Source organism: Tiliqua scincoides, chromosome 2, assembly GCF_035046505.1.
Source record: "Tiliqua scincoides isolate rTilSci1 chromosome 2, rTilSci1.hap2, whole genome shotgun sequence".
Taxonomy (NCBI): Eukaryota; Metazoa; Chordata; class Lepidosauria; order Squamata; family Scincidae; genus Tiliqua; species Tiliqua scincoides.
In genome coordinates, this window is record NC_089822.1 from 79,696,263 (window position 1) to 79,720,557 (window position 24,295).

The 24,295-nt window shown below is 40.5% G+C and overlaps 1 protein-coding gene across 1 annotated transcript in view; it reads left to right on the top strand.

Moving 5' to 3' along the window:
• Nucleotides 1-24,295, top strand: part of CNTLN (centlein) — a 248,268-nt gene that overhangs the window by 12,380 nt on the left and 211,593 nt on the right. Inside the window, exon 2 of the mRNA XM_066615164.1 lies at nt 6,771-6,859. Coding sequence (XP_066471261.1) covers nt 6,771-6,859 — 89 coding nt within the window. The remainder of the gene's footprint in view (nt 1-6,770; nt 6,860-24,295) is intronic.

Here is a 24,295-nt window from a genome sequence, read left to right on the forward strand (position 1 = left end):
TGCAAGATGAATGCCTCACACAACGAAAAACTCACAAGACAAAAGCGTTTTGTGATTTTTTGGTGACTCACAAGACGAATTTTAATGACCCTGCTTCGCAAGACAAATTTTTTTTTTTTATGCTTCATGCCTGTTTATGCTCACATTCACCCTAAGGAAGGGGGAGGATCTTCATGCCAGTTTATGCTCACATTCACCCTAAGGAAGGGGGGGGGGAATCTTCATGCCAGTTTATGATCACATTCACCCTAAGGAAGGGGGATCTTCATGCCAGTTTATGATCACATTCACCCTAGGGAGCGGGGGATCTTCATGCCAGTTTATGATCACATTCACCCTAGGGAGCGGGGGATCTTCATGCCAGTTTATGCTCACATTCACCCTAGGGAGCGGGGGATCTTCATGCCAGTTTATGCTCACATTCACCCTAGGGAGCGGGGGATCTTCATGCCAGTTTATGCTCACATTCACCCTAGGGAGCGGGGGATCTTCATGCCAGTTTATGCTCACATTCACCCTAAGGAAGGGGGGGGGATCTTCATGCCAGTTTATGCTCACATTCACCCTAAGGAAGGGGGAGGAAGACAACGAAGAAAGTGATGTCAGTGATTGTGAGCAAATGAGCTTCATAAATTCTGACTCTAGTGATGATGAGTTCTTGTGGTTTCCAGAAAACTAGAGTACTCAAACCTTTAAGTCTCTCCATTTGTTAATGACAGCAATAATGGTTCTTAATGCCACTGTTGACTGCTGTTCACTTTACATGGAGCGAAAAATACGGTATGCCTTTAAAGAGCACTTAATAAACACTTTGTAAACCAAATTTGACTTTGTTCTGACTTTTTTTGCCCATAGGAATGCATTAATTAAATTTCAATGCATTCCTATGGGAAACCGCGCTTCGCAAGATGAAATTTTCGCAATACGAAACGACTCGCGGAACGAATTAATTTCGTCTTGCGAGGCACCACTGTATTCTAACTACTGAAATAGTGGAAAATAGTAAGTTGTCGAACAGTCCAACTTCTGTGACTGTATTCTGTCAGGGGAGTAACAGTTTGGTTGACAAGACAGCAAAAGGAACTTTGTGGGCTGGTTGGAGACTGAGGACTGGAATGCTGTGTACACAGACCTCATAGGAGGTAGAGAAGTGAAAGGACAGGGAACCTGGGAACAACTGAAAAAAATGGCGTAGTGAACTGAGAAACGGGGATTCTTAGAGCCCAGTAATGCATTGCATAAGATACTTGTTTTTGGCCCCTATTTTTTAAAAAAGAAAAATGACTGTGGGAAGCTATGTTGGGGATAGGGAGCTGTAGAAATCCTGGGCTGGCAAGCAGGATAGCTGGGATGGAAGTGAGTTGAAGGAATTGGTGCAGAATGAGTTGAAAAACTGGAAATGATAAGTAGAATGTGTGACATTGGAAGGGAGAGCTTAATTCTTTTCTTTCTGGCCATTTTTCTACTCACAATTGCCACTTCCAACTGTTTTCTGTTTATGGTGGAGGCAAAGATAGGAAGACCCATATCCCTCCCCCTCCAGCATGTATGGGCAGGAAAGGAAAAAATTACATTGTTTCCCAGTCTATTCAATCCTAATTGTAACTTCCCTAAGCTACATTGCATTGAAAAAAATTTAAGTGGGGAGCAGACTTTCAACAGTGTGTTGCATCTTTTGAACTTTAGCAAAGGATCTGTGGTGATAACTGAGACTTGTGAAAAAAGTAGGGCAGAATTGATGGTGAGAAGAGAACGGTAACAAAGAGGACTATGAGAAACCTTACACAGGATCCAAGGACAATATATTTTGGGGATAGGAAACTGGTAGAAATCCTGGGCAGGCAGGCAGGATAACTGGGATGGAAATGAAAGAATTGGGGCAGAATGTGTTGAAAAACTGGAAATGATAAGTAGAGACAGCTTCAAATTGTAGAAAGGAGGGTCCAACTAGAAAATGGGAGTATTAAGAAACTCTCATCAACAGCAGAGACTATATGCTGTTTATAGGAGATAAATGAGCAAGCAATGAAGCCTTATGGCCGCTGAAGAGACCATAAGCCAAGTAGCCAAAGGACATACAGTGGATGAGTCCAAACCCTGGTAGCTCTGGTACATTAAAGTTGTACAGAAAGCTAAATTCTTCCAACTGTGCCTGCACTTATCATTATAGGTGATGAAAAACTGGATGTAGCAAAGATGGTGCTTCTGTGTTTCTCGAAGGTATAAGTCGGGGTGTCCAAACCTTTTGGGAGGAGGGCCATATCATGTCTCTGATACTGTGTCGGGGGCCGGGGAAAAAAAAGAATTAATTTACATTTCAAATTTGAATAAATTTAAATAAATGAATACATTAGAGCTGTAACTTCTGTAAATGAATGAAGGTCTTGCAATAGCTCAAGGCCTATAAAAGACCTTGCACAAAGCAAGGCTGGCCTTTCCTTCACTGCCAATGCTGCATCACAGATGTAAAACAGCAAGCGATGGAGGGAGCCCTCATCCCACAGCTCATGCAAGATGTCAAACAGTTGCCCTCACACTGAGAACAGTTGCGTTGGGCCAGTATGGGCTCCAGCAAGTCTCCAGAGGGCCAGAGGCTCATTGGAGACTGGGGGCCCCCCACAGGCCAGATTGGGAATCCCCGATAGCTGCAAGTGGCCCTCGGGCCAGGGTTTGGGCACCCCTGGTATAAGTAAATCAACTCTACTTTTTGGTATAAGTAAATCAACTCTATACTTTTTGGTTGTGTGGCTGAGGTGGTCATTCGGGGTTATTTCTTTGCAGTGGCTTCTGTCCTTCCTGGAGGGCAAGTTCCAAAAGGTGGTACATGGACGTTGGCTTGTGGAGTTCTTCAGGTTTCTACTTTGTTCCCTATGTAGTTTAATGTCTATGAGAAGCTCCTGGGGGAAGTTCATTCAGGAGTTTGGCATTAGATGTCTTCAGTGTGTGGATGATACCATGTTGTACATCACCGACATTCCCACCTGGAGATGCTGCTGTTGTCTTGAACTGGTTTCTCTGTGAAGGTCTGGATGTGGGCAAACAAGTTAAATCTGGCAGGATAGAGGCTTCCTGGTTAGGTGATCTGCTGTTTTAGTGGTGGTATATGTCAGTGGCGTCACTAGGGGGTGCAGGCCGCACCAGGTGATGCGCAAGTGGGGTGACACGCACTGGGGATGACATGCTAAAATCACGGTTTTAGGAGCAACCCCATCACACTGTATACCGTTGGATGCAGAATTTCCAGCTGAATGCAATGCAAAATACCAGAGTAAAATATCTCCTTTCCTTCAAAAGTTATGGACAAAAGACTGGAAACCAAAAAATGCATGGAGCCCTATGGAAAGTGAAACTGAGCTTTATCATGCGTTTACTCGTGAGTAGGCAAACTTGCCTTAGTCCGTCGGAAAGAGCAGGCCGAGAGGAATCTAACACCATCAGAATGGTCCTGATCCAATGAATACAGCCCCCCAAAACCGCCCGAGAAGGAGGTCCCTCCCTCCTAGCTGTGAATGTATTGAGCCCTATGGAAAGCGAAGTTAAGCCACACGGTTGCGTTTACGCGTGAGTAGGCAGACTTGCCTTGGCTTGTGATCAGGCCAGGTAAAGGAGAATGTGAGGACACCAGAATGGTCCCGATCTGATGGAACTGGAGCACAACAAATGCTCCAGAAGGCAGCCTCCCCCGCCCCACCCGCACCGGGTGACACAAATCCTAGTGATGCCACTGGTGTATGTGCTTTTGCTAGATGGTGTTGCACTGTCCTTAAAGGAGCAGCTGCACTAGTTTCTGAATTGGTCAGACGTGACTGTGGTTGTCCATGTCTTAATTACCTCATGGTTGGGTTAATGCAACATGCTTTATGTGGGTTTGCCCCTGAGGACATCTGGATGCTATACAAAATGCAGCTGCAAGACTGTTAATGGGGCATGGTATTGCACCCATATTTTGTCCTTGCTGTTCCAGTTGCACTGGTTTCCAGTTTCTCTCCATGTGAAATTCAATCATTTCAAGGTGAAATGAACTTTAAAGCCTTAAACAGTTTGGGTCCAGAATACCTGAAAGACCACATTCCCTAATATGAATCTATCCATACCCTTAGGCCTGCTGGGAGGCACTTTTGTGCCTACCATATTTGTCTAAGATTGAACGGGATTTGGTGGAGGACTTCCTCAGTGATTTCTTCTTCTCTATGGAACTCTCTTCTCCAAAAGGTTCATTGTTCTCCCTCTCCCCCCTTTTTGTTTTGCCAGTCTCTGAAGACTTAGCTATTCGTCCAGGCTTTTCCAGATTATAGTTAGTTGGTAGTTTTGCTCTCACTCTGCTGTTGTCTTGTTTTTATGTTGGTTTAATTTGTTTAATGCTTGTTTTTATGCTTGATTGTATTTTGAAATATGTTAGCAGCCCTGAGTCTCTTTTGAGAATGAAGTGGAATATGTATTAAAAAAATGAATACATTAAATTAATGTAAATCTTGGGGGGGAGGGGCCAGCCAGCAACTGAGCAGATGTGCCTTTCTTGAGCTCTTGAAAGGCACTCTGTTTTTCCCCAAAAACTGCATATCTGAGGAGACCCGAGGATTGTTTGTCAGGAGAGACAAACTCCTCCATGTGATGGCATGATCCTTGAGGAGATAAAGCCTGGCCATGGGGGCTTTCCCAGGAGATTCCGCTGTCTTGGCAGCAATGGTGAAGAATTCATGCTGAATCAAGCTGAAGACCCCAGCAGTGAAAGACATTGAAAGACTTAAGTAAGTGTCATTCCATTTGTGTATGCCTGGCGATTGCCTGACTTGGTTCTTTTTCTGCAGTGAGAAGAAGAGGAGGGGGGAGGTTTTTCCCCCTCAGCTGTTTATCGGTGTGAGGAGAAATCTTAGAAGAGATTTACCAAGCTTGTTATGGATATATGAAAATATAATTATAACTTTACAACTTTGAATTTCGGTGGATTACAAATTTATTGTCCTTGGACAAAGTTTGTGTATTGGAGCATTTATTGCCTTGGTTTGATACTATTGTTGGGGATTGCCTGAAAGAGCGGCTGGATGTTTTGACATTCTTGTGGACGGAGGAATGCGGTTGCCAAGGTTACAGGTATAAATAACAGATAAGAAAAAAAGAAACAAGAAATAACAATAACAGTGCACCAGCGACATCTAGTGGATTTAGGGTCCCTTTTTGGGAGAAGGGCGGGATAAAAATAAAGTTTTATTATTATTTTATTATTTAAAAAGACTTTGCAAGAACTGGATTTGTGTTTATAAGTGGAGCAAAGAAGATATTACGCTGAGGACATCTAGTGGTTTTAAAGAACATTTCAAGCAGAAGTTTTTACTTGATTTTATAATTTTCTTTTGTTATTGTTGATGAGTGATTAGAGGATTGATTGTTGATGTGATGTATAGATAACTGAAAGTGAAAGTGATGTGTTTGATAAATCACTTTTAAAGATATTTGAGCTTTACAGGAAGGAAGAACGAAGATGGCCGGTAAAACAGTGAAAGTCCTAAACTCACCAGCGTCAGGGACAGGACTTGGAAAATTAATACAAGAGGAATCAAAAGGGAAAGACTAAAAACAGACTATGCAAGATAACATGGAAAAACTGTTGGCAATGGTACAGCAACAAACAAACGAATCTGTACAGACCCAAGCCAGTGTAGATGCTTTAACTAAACAATTAGATTTATTTAGTGGACAACTGATGGATGTGAAAATTAGATCAGAAGAAAATAAACAAAAGATTGAGAGACTGGGAAAAGAGATAAGAAAAGATCAAGATAAAATACCGGAGATAGAAGAAAATCAGCACAACACCGAGACAACGTTAATGGAAATTCAGATAGATAGTGCATCTGGAGTGGTGAGGATACAAAATATACCAGAAGAGAGAGAAGAAGATACGTCGCGATGGATTGTCAGATTAATATCAGAATGGATTGATACACCGATGAAGGAGATAACTAAAGAATTGGATTCAGTGAGAAGAGTGAGCACTTTTTATCTGAGAAAACACTAATTACCAAGAAAAATTTATGTGAAATTCATCAAAACCTTTTAGAGAGATGAATTACTGAATGCCTCACAGGAAAAGGAATGGTTAGTGGATGATAATAAATTTTGAGACATGTTCCATGGAGAGTGAGGAAGAAGAGAAAGAGAAAATATTGAATGTGGCAGAAATGGGCAGACTTTCAGAAATTTTGGATCACCAACAAAAACCAACACAAATGGAGCAATGGCAACATTTTTATGCTTGGTTGAAAATGAAGTTTTAGAAATATACGATAGGGCATTTAGATGATTGTACTACATATATAACTTGATATATGATAGATGAATGATGAATGAAAAATGATATTAAGAGGTAAATTTAGAAGAGGAAATTGATTAAGATATGTAATGATTTATTAGTTTTAGTGATATATGATATATGATTTCCTGCACCCTTTTTTGTTTTGTGTAGTGAAGTATGTTTTTTGTATTATGTGTGTTTGTTTATATTTGTCTTTGAAAAATATTTAAAAAATTTAAAAAAAATTAATGTAAATCTTTTGTGGTAAAGATGTTAATTTTTCTCCATATAAAAGAGAGAGAATAAGTGCCATCCTGAACAAGTAACAATGTACCGCTACTCAGAAATAAGTTCTACTGATTTCAATAGGACTGGCTCCCTGGTAACTGTGTACAGGATCACTTGAATCACTTGAATTGCTAATATTTATTTTGATGTCTGTGTTTTCTATTTTTCATTTTCTGTTTTGTGTTTTAAGGCTGATAAAGAATTTGTGTGGTCTTTATGGAAGCGTCTGCAGGTGGCAAACCCAGATCTTGCGCAAGCTGTCAGCTTAGTTGTGGAAAGGTGAGTATGTGGATTTGGCTGAAGCGAATCTGTTTTTTACAACATTCTCTTTCACAGATGAGGCAAGTGATTTTTAACTATTATCCCAGGCTGGTGGGTATGATTCAACATATATTCTTGGTAAGCTGTATTTTAGATATTTATCATCTAAGGTAATTCAGAGGGCAGTAATCAAGTTCTACAATACAATAAAGGAAAAGTAATTTCTTTGTATTTAATCAGGAATTCAAATTTAATTGAACAGATTGATTGAAGCAAATGGTCTTAGTTAATCTTTTAATTTTTGGTACACATACTAAGACATTTTCTAAACAAAAGGTGTATACTTTTGGTACTTATTTTAAGATACATTTGAAAGAAAACCTGCCCTGTTTTGTTTCCTCCCCATCTCCATCCTTCTCTCCCACCACCCTCTCTTGCCTCTCAAACCATCTTAACTGTTCCAGTAAGTGGAGAAACATCTAATGATGGAGGCAGGAAGGCGCAGGACTTTCTGCTGGTGCTCCTGGGAGTGTGCTAAATTGCACACTGTCAGAATATCTTTTGTACTTCATGGCAATCAATGCCATCACAAGGGGGGATCCCCATTGGCTGGTTCCCTGCGGCAAGTATAGGATTGGATTGTTAGTGTACTAACTATTATGCACAACATCATAAAGATTTGATAATGGAACTCTTCTTATGTGCGCACTAGGGTATAAAGGATCAGGTTGATCATTTACCTGGATGATCCAAACTTAAATATTAGAGAGATTCCTTAGAGAGGGGCCCAACCTTGACAGGCAAGGCAGAAAAGGAGGAACCTTGTGTTCAGTGAAGGTCAGGCCTGGCTGAGGCCAACAGACCATTAAATCCTCTCTTCCCTAATGCTGAAAGGAAACTGAATTTGGAGCTAGATGATCCTGGAGTTTTGTTGATTGTTAGGTCCCATAGGTTTTCTTATTCCTCTCCCAGAGTCTTAATTGTTTGTGAAGTAAAATCAGCAATAATAAGACCTATTCAGGTCTGTAGATCAGAAGTAATATCACCTTTTGTTACAGCAGTGCCCCATGGTAGGCCAAAAGGTCAACACTGTCAAGCTGTTGTCTGCTATCTCTTTCCTCTCTCAACATGTTCCATCACAAGTTAGTTCTGACCCTAGGTGTAAGGTGCATTTCCCATGGCTCTTAGAATGCTGTCATAGGAGCCATCTATTGCAGCCCGTACTTTAGTTTACATCACTCCAACCACTTTCCACCCTCCATGTCCAGGAAATGTTATTTGTGTGGCGTTTCTGCGTGGGAGCTTTTCCCTACAAGTAATTTAGAATATCAAAGACTGCAAGGTATACTTTAGTTCATAGGATCAGGCTTTTGGGTCTTGTATTGATTGTGATTATCTAGCTACAATTTAAGTTTGAGTTTTAAAAAAAAGTTTGCTGGTGTCCTGATTTTGTTGTTACTGAACCATATTTCAGTAATCCTTGTATATTCCTCTTAATACAGCAGAGCCTGTTATTAGTAAATAGATGTGATTTTTTTTTTAAATGGAACTCCTCTAATAGCAAAGGGAGGTCAAGCTAGTTACAGTCTAAAATTGATTTTTCTATGGCAGGATACATAAGCAATCTATTAGGTGTTACTTGAGAATATGTGTATAGACATGAAGTCTGTCAACAAACTAAAGAATTTTGAAATGATTAGGCATCTGCTTCTCAACCAATTATTTGCTTCATTAATCAATTAAATTTAAACACATGTTCATATTATGAAAGATTTAATGCATACCTTTTAGATATATTGAAGGAAAACAACTTTCTACCTATTAAATTAAGGTATCATCCTTTATTTCAGTGGTTCTCAAACTTGTAGGGAGTTTGAGCTCTGCAGTAAGTCCTTGTGGGTGAGGGGGAAAGCAGTGACGTGATTACCAGGATTGCGTCACTTTGGACCTACCACAGCCTGCAGCAGCCCCCTGGGGATGCGGGAAAACCCACACCAGCCTCCGCAGGGCTTCCCAACATGCAGAGACTGAAAATAATGATCACGACCTTCTTCCAGTTTCGTGATTGCAAACTGGAAGTGGGTCACAATTGTTAGTTTTGCATTCTCTGCATATAGGGGAGCCCTGCGAAGGTTGGCGCGGGGTTCCCCGCACCCGCATGAGGCTGCAGCAGACTGTGGTAAGTCCAGTTAAGCTCCTGCGCCCTTCCAAAGCAATGCGTCACTGCCTCCCCCCTCCCCACTCCAGAGGCCAGCTCTCTCTGGCTGCGGCATTGTGATGCTCCAGTTTGAGAATCACTGCTTTATTTGAAGGAAAAGTCACTTTAAATATTCCTTTTTTGTTGAATTAACACACTTGAGTCAAAGTGTGCCAACAAGTTTACTTTTAACTTATAGTCCCACTGACTGAAAGTGCCCCCCCTTCAGTTAATCAGTTTTAACTGCCTCTGTGGAGGACGAGAAGAAAAACATGTAGAAAAATACTGTAACTGGCTCTGATTCCATGGAATAGACGGGATATAAATCAAAATAATAATTGTTGTTGTGAAGTGCTGTGGTGACCCCTGTGGGGTAGAGGGGCAGAATTAAAAAAAAATTAAATAATTTACCAATTAAACCTTGTAAAGTGTATTGACCTATTAGATAACTGCATGTGTGAAAATTCAGAAATGAGTGGATAGACAAGTGTTTCAGGATATTGTTATTTAAAATAATCTGATCTGTTAAAGCTCACAACTTCCATCATAACAGAAGAATGAACAAATGAATGGCTTGTTTTTATTATTTAAGTTATTTTTTTACTGTGCCTTTTTGATTTAAAAGTCCTTGAGGCAGCCTATGCAGATAAAATTACATAAAATAAAGTCACTGACCAATTTCTCTAGCTGATGCTAGTAGAATGACTACAAATAAACACAGTTCTAGGAAGGGCAGATGGCCTCAGTGAGATCGATGGAAGAGGCCTGACTCTCTGTCTTTTCCCTTAGCTGCAGATTGAAAGAGCTCTTTGACCTAAATCAGGGGTGTCCAGAGTTTTTGGCAGCAGGGCCACACTGTCTCTCTGACACTGCGTCAGGGGCCAGGGAAAAAAAAAGAATTAATTTACATTTAAAATTTGAATAAGTTTACATAAGTTTACATAAATGAATATATTAAAGATGAACTTATGTGAATGAATGAAGGTCTTGCAATAGCTCATGGCCTATAAAAGGCCTTGCACAAAGCAAGGCCAGCCTTTCCTTTGCTGCCACTACTGCATCACAGACGTGAAACAGCAAGCAGTGGAGGGAGCCCTCATCCCACAGCTAACGCGAGAGGTCAAACAGTCGCCCTCACGCTAAGAGCAGTTGCGTCAGGCCAGTGTGGGCTCCAACAAATCTCCAGAGGGCCAGAGGCTCGTTGGAGACTGGGGGCTCCCTGAGGGCTGCATTGAGAGGCCTTGAGGGCTGCAAGTGGCCCCAGGGCTGGGGTTTGGGCACCCCTGACCTAAATAACAGCCAGGCCAATGCAGGAGTTCTGTCTGTCTGGCCTCCACTGCAGTTCGGCAGAGCTTTCTAAGGGAGGAACCAGATGACACTTGGTTTCAGCCAGACTTGGTTTTCTTCTCTTTGATGAAGGAAAGAATTGTGTTAGATCTTCTTTGTAATATATTTTAGTCAAGCTCTTGGATTCATAAAATAAAAAGATAGAGTTTAGTTTGTAAGCCTTACGATGGTATCTCAGGTGAAATAGGGAAGAACGGTGAAAGAATATGTCAGGGTGGCCAAACTTGCTGAATGAAAGAGCCACGTATGTTAAACTTCAGATGTTTGAAAGCCACAAGAGAGATGTTTTAAAGTTGCAATATTTAAGAAGCATTTAAATTCTTAAATATATTTAGTCACCATGAACATTGAACTAGTGTTTCAGTTCAGTGGCCTCTTAAGTTTAAACCTTGTAAATAATTTTTTCAAGCTTTATTATTATTTACCTTTTGTATTAATTGATTGCAAAAAGGAGCTCAGCCAACATATTTTTGTGAGCCACATATTATATGTCAAGAGCTGCATGTGTCTCATGAGCTGCGATTTGGCCTCACTTTTAATATGCACGCCTATGTATGTTATGTCTGTACATTATGCCAATAGCAAGAGATGGATAGATTTTTATGGAAAATCTGTTCTTCCATACCTATCAATGTGCTGCTTAAATTATTTAGAAAGGAAAGTCATAGTGTGACAGAAGAAGGAAGCCTAATTTTATAGTAAAGATATTGGATGAATATGGGGGTAATCATTTTATTTAACCAATTAATATTGTAGTAGGTTATTTGCTACATTTTTAGACAGTATTTTTTTTCTATGAAGTATCATAATTAGGCTATAGTGGTTGAAAATTCTTTTGGGGAAATATACCTTTGTACTGGTTTGATGTCAGAATATTTAGCAACAAAGAAAAGTAACTTTTCCTCTTCCGTATACTTTCATGTTCCCAAACTGGGATTGTACTGCTCTAAAAATGTCAAAATTAAACTGCAACCTCATTGTCTGTTGTGTTGATTCCTGAGATACACAGAAGAGATTTAAGTTTTCAGCATTCATTGCAATTCTTATTTGGTGGCTGTAACTATGTTCTCCATTTTAATATTCAGGTACAAACAAAAAAATCTTTACTGTGCAAATGAGAAAAGCCTTTGGGATATGTTAAAGCCTCCAGGTATTTTCAAGCAAGCCATTGTAAAAGTATATCCATGCTAGTGTACTTTCCAACTACTTTAAATACTATTGATCTCTGAATTATGTAAAAAAGATATATGCTATTTCTAGTTCATTTGCCTTTTGAAACTTCTCTTTTTGATAAAATTAAGCACAAATAAATACTTAATCAGTAATTTTGAGTACTTGTATTTATCAGGTAAAAGCCTAGAACTGCTTCTGTTATATAGTACCTAGACAGTAGAAACCACCAGCATAGGATTTTGAAATTCACTCTTAACATCGCACCCTTTAACGCACAATGTTTCACATGTTGCACAATGACAGTAGACCCGAATGATAAGAGGCAAGCAGACCTGATCATGGAAGACAGGATAAGATTCTGAGATTATTCTGAACATAATTTATCAGACAAAAATACTTAAGGGTCCCGTATGAGGTCCATTTTGCTAGAAATATTTCACAGCAAGTCCAGGTTGTTTGCAACTGAGCAGGTTGCCTAAGCCAGTAGTTCCCAAACTCCTACAGGGAAGTTGGGAACTAGCAAAGTGTTTGCGGGGGAGGTGCATGGCAGCAATGTGATCCCCAGGATGGTGCTGCTGTCAGAGATGAAGGGGCTTTTTTTGTACTTAACGTCTGCCAGGGCAGGCCTCCTGGGGTATGTGGGAAACCCGCAGATGCCTCTGTAGGGCTCCCCAAGGTCCAAAAATGTAAAAAAAAAAAAAAAGCTATTGGAAACCACTTATCCCCAATTTATCTGTGGGATCGAATTACAGGTGGGTGTCTGTGGTGATTTGAAAGTGATAGATACCCTTAATCTACAAAATAATAATCAAAGTTGTTACTAGTTTTGAAAGGCAATGGAATGAACAATTCATGAATTGCAAATATTTCATGGATTTTTAAAAAATGTAGATCCTGAAGATACTGCTCTTGTCTCTGGAAAACGGAAGGTCCTTTATGTTAGAGCCACCGATGATCATATATTCCCAATAAATGTTCTTTGTCCAGATTGTGATATATAGTAGACCAGTGTTTCTGTGCTTCGGGACTCACTATGTGGGTCGCGAACCAATTTCAGGTGGGTCCCCATTCATTTCAATATATTAGATGATGCTACCATGGTATGCGCCTGCATTTGGGGAAATGTTACAGACCTGTATTTTTAACAAGCTACTATGTATTTTAACAATGATAGTCAATGGGCGCAATCCTAACCCCTTATGTCAGTGCTTTCCAGTACTGGCATAGCGGTGCCAATGGGACATGTGCTGTATCCTGCAGTTGGGTGTCACTCATGGAGGCCTCCTCAAAGGAAGGGAATGTTTGTTCCCTTACCTCAGAGCTGCATTGCCCTTATGTCAGCGCTGGAAAGCACTAACATAAGGGGTTAGGACTGTGCCCAATGGGACTTACTCCTGGGTAAGTGTGGGTAGGATTGTGAAAAATTTTCCTGCTTGATGATATAGCTTCTGGTCATGACATCACTTCTGGTGGGTCCTGACACATTCTCATTCTAAAACGTGGATCCCAGTGCTAAATGTGTGAGAACCACTGGAGTAGACAGTGGGTTTGGAAGGTCAAGGGAGTGATGATTAGTCTGTCATGAATGGATTGTCATCCTTTAAGGGTGGTTTCTCTTCAGAAAGAGAGCCCCAGAGATTAAACCTTGTGTTCCTTAATATTTCATTATTATCCCACTTTTCAACAAAAAGTTCACAAAGTGGTTTACACAGAAAAATAAATGAAGAAAATAAAAATTTCCATTTTAATTTGGAAACTGTGTAGTAAACAGTTCGTTGTCAGCAGTGCACATGCTTGATAGAAGTTATAGCAAAGAGTCATAAACCCCTAGTGCTCTGGAGAGTTAGACACAAGCTGGGTAAGGTTGTTGTTCACCCAAAATAATGTTATTCTTGTCTTGTGCCTTGAGAAGATGTTTTTTATATCCCATATAGCAGATTATCCAGTGGAGACTGAATTTTGTCTTGCACAATAAATTTCCATACAGAAGCTAGAGAAAAGTATGATGTGTCAATCGATTTCACTGAAGATCTGATTCTAGTAGGACTTAACTGCAGTTTTGTTTTCTACCTTTTCATATCTTAGGAAAGTATGCTTACCATTGAATTTTTCCAGTTCTATAGTTGTTCCTCTGGCTAAGTTAGCAGTTTTCAAACTCTCTGGGACTGGGAGTTTGAAAACTACTGTAAGTCCTTGCGGGGGAGAGGCAGCAGGGGCTGGGGGAAGGCAGCGGCACAATCCCCAGGATTGGGCCACTCAGGGGGCTGCAGGGGCTTGGCTGCACATACCTTAGCCTCCTGCAGCCTCCTGAGTGTGCGGAGAGCCCAGATCTACCTTCTGCAGGGCTCCCTGCAGCTTCGAAAGTGAAAGTGGAGTGATCGCGCTCCACATCCGCTTTAGCAGAGCGCAGGGCACCCCTGGGAGGCTGCAGGAGGCTCAGGTATGTGCAGCCAAGCCCCTGCAGCCCCCTGAGTGGTGCGATCCTGGGGATTGCGCCACTGCCTCCTGGCTGCCCCCGCCCCTTAAGGGGGCTGAGGCCAGGGCCCACAGGTTGGGGCACTGCAACGCCCCAATCTGCAAAGCCCTGGGCTAAGTTATCATTTATTCTGTGATTGACAGTGCAATCCTATTGATTGCTAGCAGCTGCACAGCCAGCACTGTCATAAAAGAGCTGTAAAGCTCTCTTTCAATTTGCAGCCTTCGATGTACACTCTTCTCCCCTACCTTCTCACACAGGAGAAGGAGATCAGAAACTTCTGCATAGTTAGCAGGAAACTGCAGTTTGCTACTGCATCTAAACCTGGCAAATGATGGTGTGCGTTAATCATAGTGTGCCTACAAACAGAATCTTAAACAATTATTTGATTTGGGATTGGGATTCCTAGAATCATAAAATACTAGATTTGGAAGTGCTTTCGGGATCATCTATTCCAACTTCCTGCTGAGCTCATATAATCATAAAAGTATTTGCTGGATTCAGATGTACAGGTTGAACCTCATTATTCGCATGGATTCTGTTCCAAGCACTCACGTGGATGGCAAAAAACGCACTATAGCAAATCAATTTAAAAAACAAACTCCCCTTGCTCAGGTGATTTAAAAACAACCTTGCTGACCTTTGTGATGTAAGATAAGAGTCATTAAGAAGACAATCCATCAATCAGTCGTCCACCAAGCACTTAGAAAGAAAGGTGCTTCACTCAGCCCCTCCCTTCACCAATGCAAAGTGATCACCTTTCTTTCACATGCTCAGGAGAAAGGGAAGGGTCACCTGGAGAGAAGGATTGATGGATTGTCAGCCAGCTGCCCCCCCCCCTCATTAAGGAGGCTATTGTTAAAGGACTGTTCAGTTTTTTAAACTGATTTTAAAGGGATGCATTTTCCCCTTCTCCAGGGATCAGCACATTCCTTTTCATTTGCAGGGGCCATTCATGTTGAGTCAAATTGGTGTATAAAAAATCCATGTATAAATAGGCTGGACCTGTATAGCAAATTTTGGTATCTTGTTGACTGCATTTGGAAGCTCCTCCTGCAAGGGGGAAAGGGTGAAAAGAGCAATTAAACCTTAGGCTAAAGGCTGTTTGTGCCCATAACTTTAAATGAGGAGTGGCCAACCTTTCAACTTTAGGGCTCCTGGACCTTTAACAATTGTGTAGAGGAGAAAATTTCAGCAGGTACAACCTTTCATCTGTGACATTTATCAAAGAAATTCAGTTTGAAAAATAATTTGTGGAAGAGATGTTGGACACTTGCAGTTTAAACATGGGTAAAGATTATTCTGACAAACCACTTGAACTACTTGGTATATTGGGTTTTCATTCTAATACCAATTTTGCAACTGCATGTTTAAATTCATGAATAGGGCATCTCTATTGATTTTAAGTGTCGACTTCCTCTAGGGATGGTGGATTACGTTCAGCATGGTCCATAGCAGTAGGGCTCAGTTTTCTGCAGATTTTGTAATGACTGGGTGTTAACGTTATTTGCATAATGTACTTGATTTTTCTCTATTTGGGGAAACATATAATGAAATGGGAGAATTTAAATATTAAATGCTTTATTTTTGTTCCTGTGTTGGCAATATCAACTGAACTTGCTAGCATTAAATCATTTAGCAATGCTCATTGATTATGCTGCCTGTAGACAGAGTAATTCAGTCAATGCAATTTTGTCATTTATCAGCTTGCTTCTATAGTTATTCCAAGGTATATGCAGAGTCTTCATATGATTACCATATTGTCACTGATACCTTGTCACTGATACTAAGACTGCAGTCCTAACCACACTTTCCTGAGAGTAAGCCCCATTGAACAAAATAGGACTTACTTTTGAGTAGACCTGGTTAGGATTGTGCCCTAAGTCAGAGTTAGCCTGTAGGATGTGGATTTAAATAAAAGTAAATGGCTAATTTATGTTCTTTAAATCTTTCATGTAATCTGGCTATGTTCTTAGTAAGTAGATGTTAGTATAGCTTTCAAAATAATTGTTTAGCTTTTTGCCAGATTAGCCCCCCTCCATTATGTTATCATTTAGCACTGAATAGAAGAACACTTCTAGATGTGTAACCTTTATCTCTAAGGTCAAATAATTGTGATTGTCTACAATTGATGAAAGTTTAATATCTTGTTTCATTAAAAATTCTCAGAACATTGAACATAAGTCAACATTCCATGGAGAAGAAAGTATTACGCAGCTTGCATGTGTGCATATCTGCATATCGGAGCACAAAATATTGACATGATAATTGCAGTCAAGCCTGAGTGAACAGTGGCCTATGGGAATTCAGCTGGTGTTGTACCAACTGGATGGCTGCTCAGGACACAGTTTGAAATGCAAGGTGCAAGTTAGCACTTTATTCAGCACAGGCAGGCATCATTTAAAAATCCTTGGGGGAAACCCTGGTGATGTGCAGATGTTAAACCAGTCTGTTCTGAAGTGCGGATATTTTGAGCACTGTAAGAAACTTGTGCATTTTATCTGGGAAGATGCTTTCAAAATTAAGAAGAAAATACGACACTTAAAATGTTCAGGTTAGTACTTTAACCATAATTTCCACAATATACACTAATGCATAAAGAGTCACTGACTCTCATTGCTGTAAAAATCATAATTTATTTTAGTCATTCCAATTACATGTACAAAAAGGCAATTCATTTTCCTGGCTTAAACTGTCCAGTAGACAAAGCAATAGGTAGTGAAACTTACAGTACCAACCAAGGGCATAACTGGTTTAGCAAATCTTTAATTTTTATTTGCAACTATGAGAAAAAAGTTGATAACTCTTTCTTAAAATGTTAATTTCATTATAAAAAATAGTTGACCTTTAACGCTCAAATATTCCCACAGTTTGCAAATATCTTCTAGATATTTAATAAAAAGATACTTAATAAAAAGAAAAAAGCATTCATTCTAATATAAATCTGGATTGGCAGGGTCAGTTTTATTTTTAAATTTTCCATGTCCTTTAAGAGAACATTATTATTATTAATTATTATTATTAATATCTGGGTTGGGTTCAAGCAACTGGGAGCCAAAGAAAAATAGCAGCTACCAGTATTCTGCAGTGCATGCCCAAGAGTCTACATAGTGCCACAAGGAGGTATGCTCTGTAGTCATTAGCATCTGCTCATGCATGAGGTTACACAAAGTCTTGCACAAGTAGAGGAACATGGTTGGATTTTGTAGAACTTGGTTCCAATATGAGATAGAAAACAAGCTCCTGTGAGCTTAGAAAACTCTGTATGGATTGTACTCATAGAGGTTTATTTTCAGTCAGGTTAGATGACTGGGCACAATGTTCCAGCACTGACATAAGGGCAATGCAGGTCCTATGTAAGGAAACAAACATTCCCTTGCTTTGAGGTGGACTCCATGAGTTTCCCCCAACTGCAGGATGCAGCACACGTCCCATTGGCACAGCTATGCCAGTGCTGGAAAGTGGGTTAGGATTTGGGCCTGTGTGTATTTATGCCATTCTGAATATAGGAAAGAGGCATAAAAAGGTCAGGATAGAAAAAAAAATGCAATACAATATGGCTATATCAAGAATTTCTTGTTATGCATGTACTTTTGGTGTTCTAGTTTTTCAACTAAAAGAGTGGAGATTAACCAGTAGAGAAGTCTTGGGCTTGTGGTGGAAAATGTTGACCTATCCAGTGGTGAAGTGGTGAAGAAAGTACATTCTGTGCCAGAGGTCATTTGCAAAGGGGTTGAGAATAAGACAACTAATATTATACTGCCCTTATACAAATCCATGGTGGCAGCCACATTTTTAATATTTTACACAGTTCTGGTTACCACACCTCCAGAAGGATATTATAGAGCTGGAAAAAGGTGCAAGAGAGGGCAATCAAAATGATCAAAGGGTTAGAGAGGAGACTATAGTGTTTTGAACTCATTAGTTTAAACAAGTTTATTAACTGGGGGAACGGAACAGGACAGGCTAGAGACTTATGAAATGATGGAAAGTGAGTTGTTGTTTTTTTTCTCCTGCTCTCACAATACTAGAACAAGGGGTCATCCAATAAAACTTACTGGTAGAAGATTTAGGAAGGAGAAAAAGGACAGCACTTTGCATGGAATGTAATTGGTCTGTGGAACTCATTGGTTTAAAAAAGGGATTTTAGACAAATTCTGGGTGATTAGGACTATTAATGGCCCATAGTCCACCATAGTCATGATGGAAATGCACTGCCCTCATGTTGAGCTGTGCAGTATGCCTTTGTAGGAGGATAGTGTTGGAGGAGAGGTATGCCTTTCTCTCCAACTTGTGGGTTTCCCAGAGGTAGCTGGTGAGCATTTGTAAGAAACAGGATGCTGAACTAGATAGTCTTGACCTGGTCCAGCAGGGTTTTTCTTATGCTCAGGTTTATTTCTTATGTCCCTCTATACCCTTGGACAAATATCAGGACAAATTGCAATTTGTTCTGAACATAAAAGGAAAGTATTTGTTCCTCTGTGTGTGAGCTCAAGGTCTGTGAACATCATGTGGAACCACAAATTAAAACCTGGTCTGATGGGGGCACACTTCTGCACTTTTGTGACACTGATGTGAAATAGCATAATGTTTATCTAGTTCAATTCTTTATATGTTTCAAAAAGTTAATTGATTGGCAGCACAGATCTTTATTTGTCCTTCTGCCAGTAATTTCTCTTCAGAGCTACTACTTTGCATATTTATTATAGGAAAACTAATATTTTATAAACTTTACCAGTGTACCTTTGAAAATATTTGTGGCTTTTTAGAAACGGCAGGTTCTGTTTTCACACCTCATTCGTAGCTAAATGCTTCCTCATCGTCTCCAATATTTCATCTTTGACAACTCATTAAAAATGGGCCAAATCCCAGAAAATATGATCCTGTCATGTTGTATAATATATAGCGTGGGCCATATGCAATAGAAAATTGTTAGTTAATGATTTAGAATAATTTCTCAGATTTTTGGCTTTCAATGGCTGTTGAAAACTGACTGTGAAAAATCCATGTGGTTAAATACAGCTCTGTTAAACATTTAAAATAGGTGGTACTCGTGGGAAAAGTGATTGGAGCTTAAAACTTGTACAAATTGACAGCCTCTCTTCACTCCATTTTTCATCCTAAAGAAGTCTGCAAATATTCTTAGCTCACATCATTATTGCTCATCAGTGGTTCTAATTAGCTAAACTGGAGTTTGTCTCAGTCATTGATCATCATCAACTCTTTGACAGTGCCTGAATATATATTTTTTTTCTTATTTGGGTGAACACTTTTTAATGTATTATAGGCATGTACAGTGTATATTAATTGAATCAACCATATTTTTTCCACTGTGCCATCTAATATTATAAGCAAACCTTAACTCTGCTTCCCCCCCCCTTTCCTTCTGTTTATCATACTTAAAATGTAGCTGTGGCTTCAATGATATGCTTGTAGCTTGAAGCATACAGCAATACTACTTAGCATCTCTTATGGGAGTTTCTATGTAATGAGTATTTGAAGTTATCCTATGCCACCAATGACGTCACTAGGGGGGTGCGGACCGCGCAGGGTGACATGCCGGGGGGGTGACGCGCCCTGGGGGGAGGACATGCTAACATTGTGGTTTTAGGAGCTACCCCGGCGTGCCATACACCGTTGGATGCAGAATGTCGAGCGGAACACAGTGCAAAAAACAGAATTGAAATAGCTCCTTTAGTTCAAAAAGTATGGCCAAAAAACCAGAAGAAAAAAAATGCATGAATCCCTATGGAAAGTGAAAGTGAGCCATATCATGCATTTGCTCGTGAGTAGGCATAGTTGCCACAGTCCATTGGAAAGGGCAGGCTGAGAGGAATCCAAGGACACTAGAATGGTCCCAATCCAATGAGTGCAGCCCCAAAAGCACAAAAGGGAGAAGGAGGTTCCTGCCTCCTTCCCAGCTGCATCTATCGAGCCAGAAATGAAGCCTTGTGACCATGTTTACTCGTGAGTAGGTGAACTTGCTTTAGTCCATTGGAAAGGGTCTTCCCTTTGTAGCTTTATAGAAGGGGTTCGTTTTTTGAACAATCAGATACTGTGGTCATAAAAAAAAACACAAAATCTTTCCCCCTTAGTTCAATAGAGTATGGATTATATTTGCAATACATTTTGTGCCATTGTTTTATCACTGTGGCTGCAATCCAAAACAGGGAAGTTTCAAAAACCATGTATGATGTAATATGAGAATGCTTAGAAAAAAAGGAAAAATGGTATTTTTCCTCGTATTTCATCTAGCCAATTGTTAATTCTATATAACCACCTCTAAAGTTATTAATGTATGGAATTAACTACCAGAAGATGTGGCAATGGGCACTAGCTTAGATGATTTTTGTTTTGTTTAATTAGAGATATCTGTTGTAGATAGGCCTTTAATAGCACAGTCCTATCCCTAGTGGCTCAGCCGGGTGCAGTGTTGTCGAAATGGCTACTGCTGCATCCAGTGGTACCACTGAGGCCACCAGAGGTTTCTTCTGAGGAAGAGACCCCTGGGAGGAGGACTCTTTCCTTTTGTCACTTGGGAAAGTCCTAGACCCTCAAATGGAGATTCTCAAATTTATGCTGGCTATTTTGCTGTTGTAGACTTCAGAGTCTCCGTGTTGGGCTTTTCAGCCCAACATGGAGGATAGGATATGGCGGAGCAGAACTCCACCGGTCCCAGCCCTGCCCTGGTTCCACCCTGTTCCACCCACTCTTTGCCTCCCCATTGCCCTGAACATACTTCCAGCTATCACTGCAGAAGTGTCGGCTGGGCCTCTACAAAGCACTGAGGGTCAGCGCTGACTGGCGCAGGCTCAGCGCCAATGGCCTTTCCTCTCTGGGTGCCGCGAACATGCCTTATGGCACGTTTGTGACACCTGATGCTGGCGAAGAATGCCCATGGGATTGGGCTCTAAGTCATAATAACTAAATGAGACAGACAGCTGTGTCCAGAGATGATATACAGGTGGGACCTCGATATCCACCGATTTGATTCACCACTGATACCAGGGTCCACAGTTAAATGCCTTGTAACAAGGAAAAAAGCTCCAAAATCCAGTTTCCTACCTTAAATAATTATAATTTCATTCTATAAGATTCCATTACTCACCCCATTTAGTGACTGAATGAGGTATAGCATCTATATAATACATTTGGAACAAAAATATTACAGCAAGAGTCCTGGAAGTGGGTCTTTAAAGCTATTTTTCCACTGATTTAGTATCCATTGATTTGTTTTTTTTAATCCCCTGGGGGTTTTGGAACAGAATCCCAGTGGATAATGCAGCACGAACAGTACCTTTGTGCTGGAGGCAGTTGACTATTCTTTTAAAAAGTTTGCTAAACTAAATACATTAATCTTGGAGATGCTACAAGGCTTTTTGTTATCTTTGACAGGAAAGAGAATTGACAAACAATTTTTGATCTATGGAAGAGGAGGCAGAAACCTAAGAAGACTGATATAAACTCCTGCTCTAATTACTGAAATTAATGAAATCACTGTGACATTGATAGTCACCCTATGGGTCCAAGTTTTTTTCTGAATTTGGCTTTCTTATGGAGGACCACTTCACTAGAAGAGGAATTATCTCTGTCATAGCATGATCAGCTTGGATATCTTTCATCTTCCTTTAAAGTATGTTTTCTTCTGACTTCCTTATTTGTGGAAGAAAGATTTTCAACCAGCCTCTACAGCAGCCATTTTCAACCTTTTTCAGCTCACGGCACACTGACAAGGCACTAAAATTGTCAAGGCACACTACCAGTTTTTTACTTACATTAAATTACTACATTACAATTAATTTTTAATTCATATAATTAATAAAATTAAATCATTACATGACAAAGGGCACAATCCTAACCAGGTCTACTCAGAAATAAGTCCTATTTTGTTCAATGGGGCTTACTCTCAGGAAAATGTGGCTAGGATTGCAGCCAAAGACTCACAAGAAGTTTGGAGAGTATGAAGTTTGGCGTATATGTGATTCTGGAAAGGAGGAAAAATGTTATTAAAGTGTAATGCCAGAAAGTGCTGGCAAAGAGAGTTCAGACTGAGCACATAGTGGGGTGAGGGGCAATGAAGACACATGATTGAAAGAAGTGCAGGATTCAGCTGGAATGGGGGGGGAGAATGTGAGGAAAGTGATTCTGGACCTTTGAAAGGTACAGAGAAGTGAAGGGGGAGGGACAGTAAGAGAGGTGCTAACTTCGATTATGAGATTTGGGGGGGGATGTGCCTGTGGGAGGGAGTGGGGTGGGGAGAAGTGCCAATTGCCTGCTCCTGTATTTAAGAAAAAAGAGTGTGACCAAAATACAAATCCTAGGCATGTCTACTCAGAAGTAAGCCCCGCTATAGTCAATGGGGCTTACTCCCAGGTAAGTGTGGATAGGATTGTGGCCCAATGCTCTTCCCCTAAAAGGCAAAAGACAAGGCAGGGAGGGTCGCGTTGGGGAGTTGCAGGCAACTGGGGCATCAGGACCCTTTTAGCCAGCCAGTTCTTGGGCTGTTGGCCTCAGCAAATTCGATTGCTTCCGACCTGCTTGCCTACTCCTGCCTCCCTCATTCTCACTCACTCAGTGGGCTTCTCTAGCTGCCCAATCAGCATGCGGGGCAGACTTGATACCCAATCCTAGGCATGTCTAATCAGAAGTAAGCCCCATAATAGTCAAAGGGGCTTACTCCCAGGTAAATGGGGATCGGGTTGCAGCCTTCCTCTCGCTCAGCAGCAGCAGATGCAAAGCAGCTTTTTTCACCGGCTGCCGCCTGAGGGTCAAAGCAGCCGCTTCTCCCCCGTGCGCGGGGCTGCTGCTTGCTGCCTGCCTCCTCTTGCCCCGCGGCACACCTGAGGCTGCCTCGCGGCACACTAGTTCAAAACCGCTGCTCTCCAGTGTTTTTCACCATTCAGGATTAGATGTTCTATTATATTTGTTTTAAATGTGTTAATGGTGTGTTCATTTCCTCTGACTTGCTATCTATAGGTACTTTCCAAATAATAAACAGTATTTATTGTAAAACAGTTTTAAATTTTGTAACATTATTTTCTTTGGAAAGCCAGCACTACAATAAAGTTGTGAAGCTGGTAAAAAGTGTAGGATGTTTCAGATGTTTTCTGGAATGAAATAAGACTTCAGTAGGTACCAAAGCTCTGTGGACCAAAACCATGAAGTTCTGGAAAGCTGTATTGGCATTTATTTGACTTGTTGCATTTGCTTCACAAATTGTGCATTGAATATCCCCATGTTAAGTAAATTTAGTGTTTAATTCAGTTTCAGTAGGAAGTATTTAAACAGCAATGGCAGACTTTTAGACGGGGCATGACATTGTGCCCCCAGTTGCTCAATTGTGGAGAGTCTGACCCTCTCAGACTTAATAAAAAACACCTTGTTGATCATCCTCTTCACCAGAGGATGCTTCTGTTATTGGGGAGCAGGCAGATTATCTCTAGATCATCATAGGGTGCCTGCCATAGGGTGACAAACCCATTCTTCATATGTTACTTGGCACAAAGAGAACTAGACAAAATGAAAATTGGAGACCAGATGCATTCTGTAGACTACCACTTGGTCTGTCTTCATATAGAAAACTTAACAAATGTCCCAACCATTACCTACCTCTGACTCCAAATTCCTGTGGCATAATCAGTTCTTTGATCTATTCAAGAACTGTGTGAGTGGATTAAATAAGCCAATAAACAACGTGCAAGCTGTAAGAAAGCTCCTGAGAAGCGTTATCATTTGTTTTCTCTTTCTATTGATATATTATTATCCTAGCTGAAGTTATGATTCACAGGTTGCGGGTTTTGCCACATCTGGAACTTGATTGAGAAGATAGTGTAAGAAATCATTTGGGAAAAGAACATCTTTGCCCCAAGTCTGCCAATTGTTGACAGTTTTAACACAATATACTTTTTGAGTATACCAATGGGAAAATAGCAGTGTTCGTCAATATGTTGTTCTTATTATATCTCCGACATGAAACTGAGGTTTCTTTGATATCGGTGGGGTGGGGGGAGCTAATCAAAAATGCTTCATTTGGGAGAGACCCCATAGATTCAGTGACTCTAGTCTTAGTATCTCAAACATGGTTTTCTTTCAGACAAAGTTATCTTTGTTGTTTGCAGATAAAATTTGCTGTCACTTGCCATATGTTCAATGATTAATTCAGCAAGGGCTGTCAGCCCCAGATAATTTAATTTCCCATGCTTTAAAATGACATTCATTACCAGGACATGAAAAATTCAAATGATTAGCAGCAAATTATGAC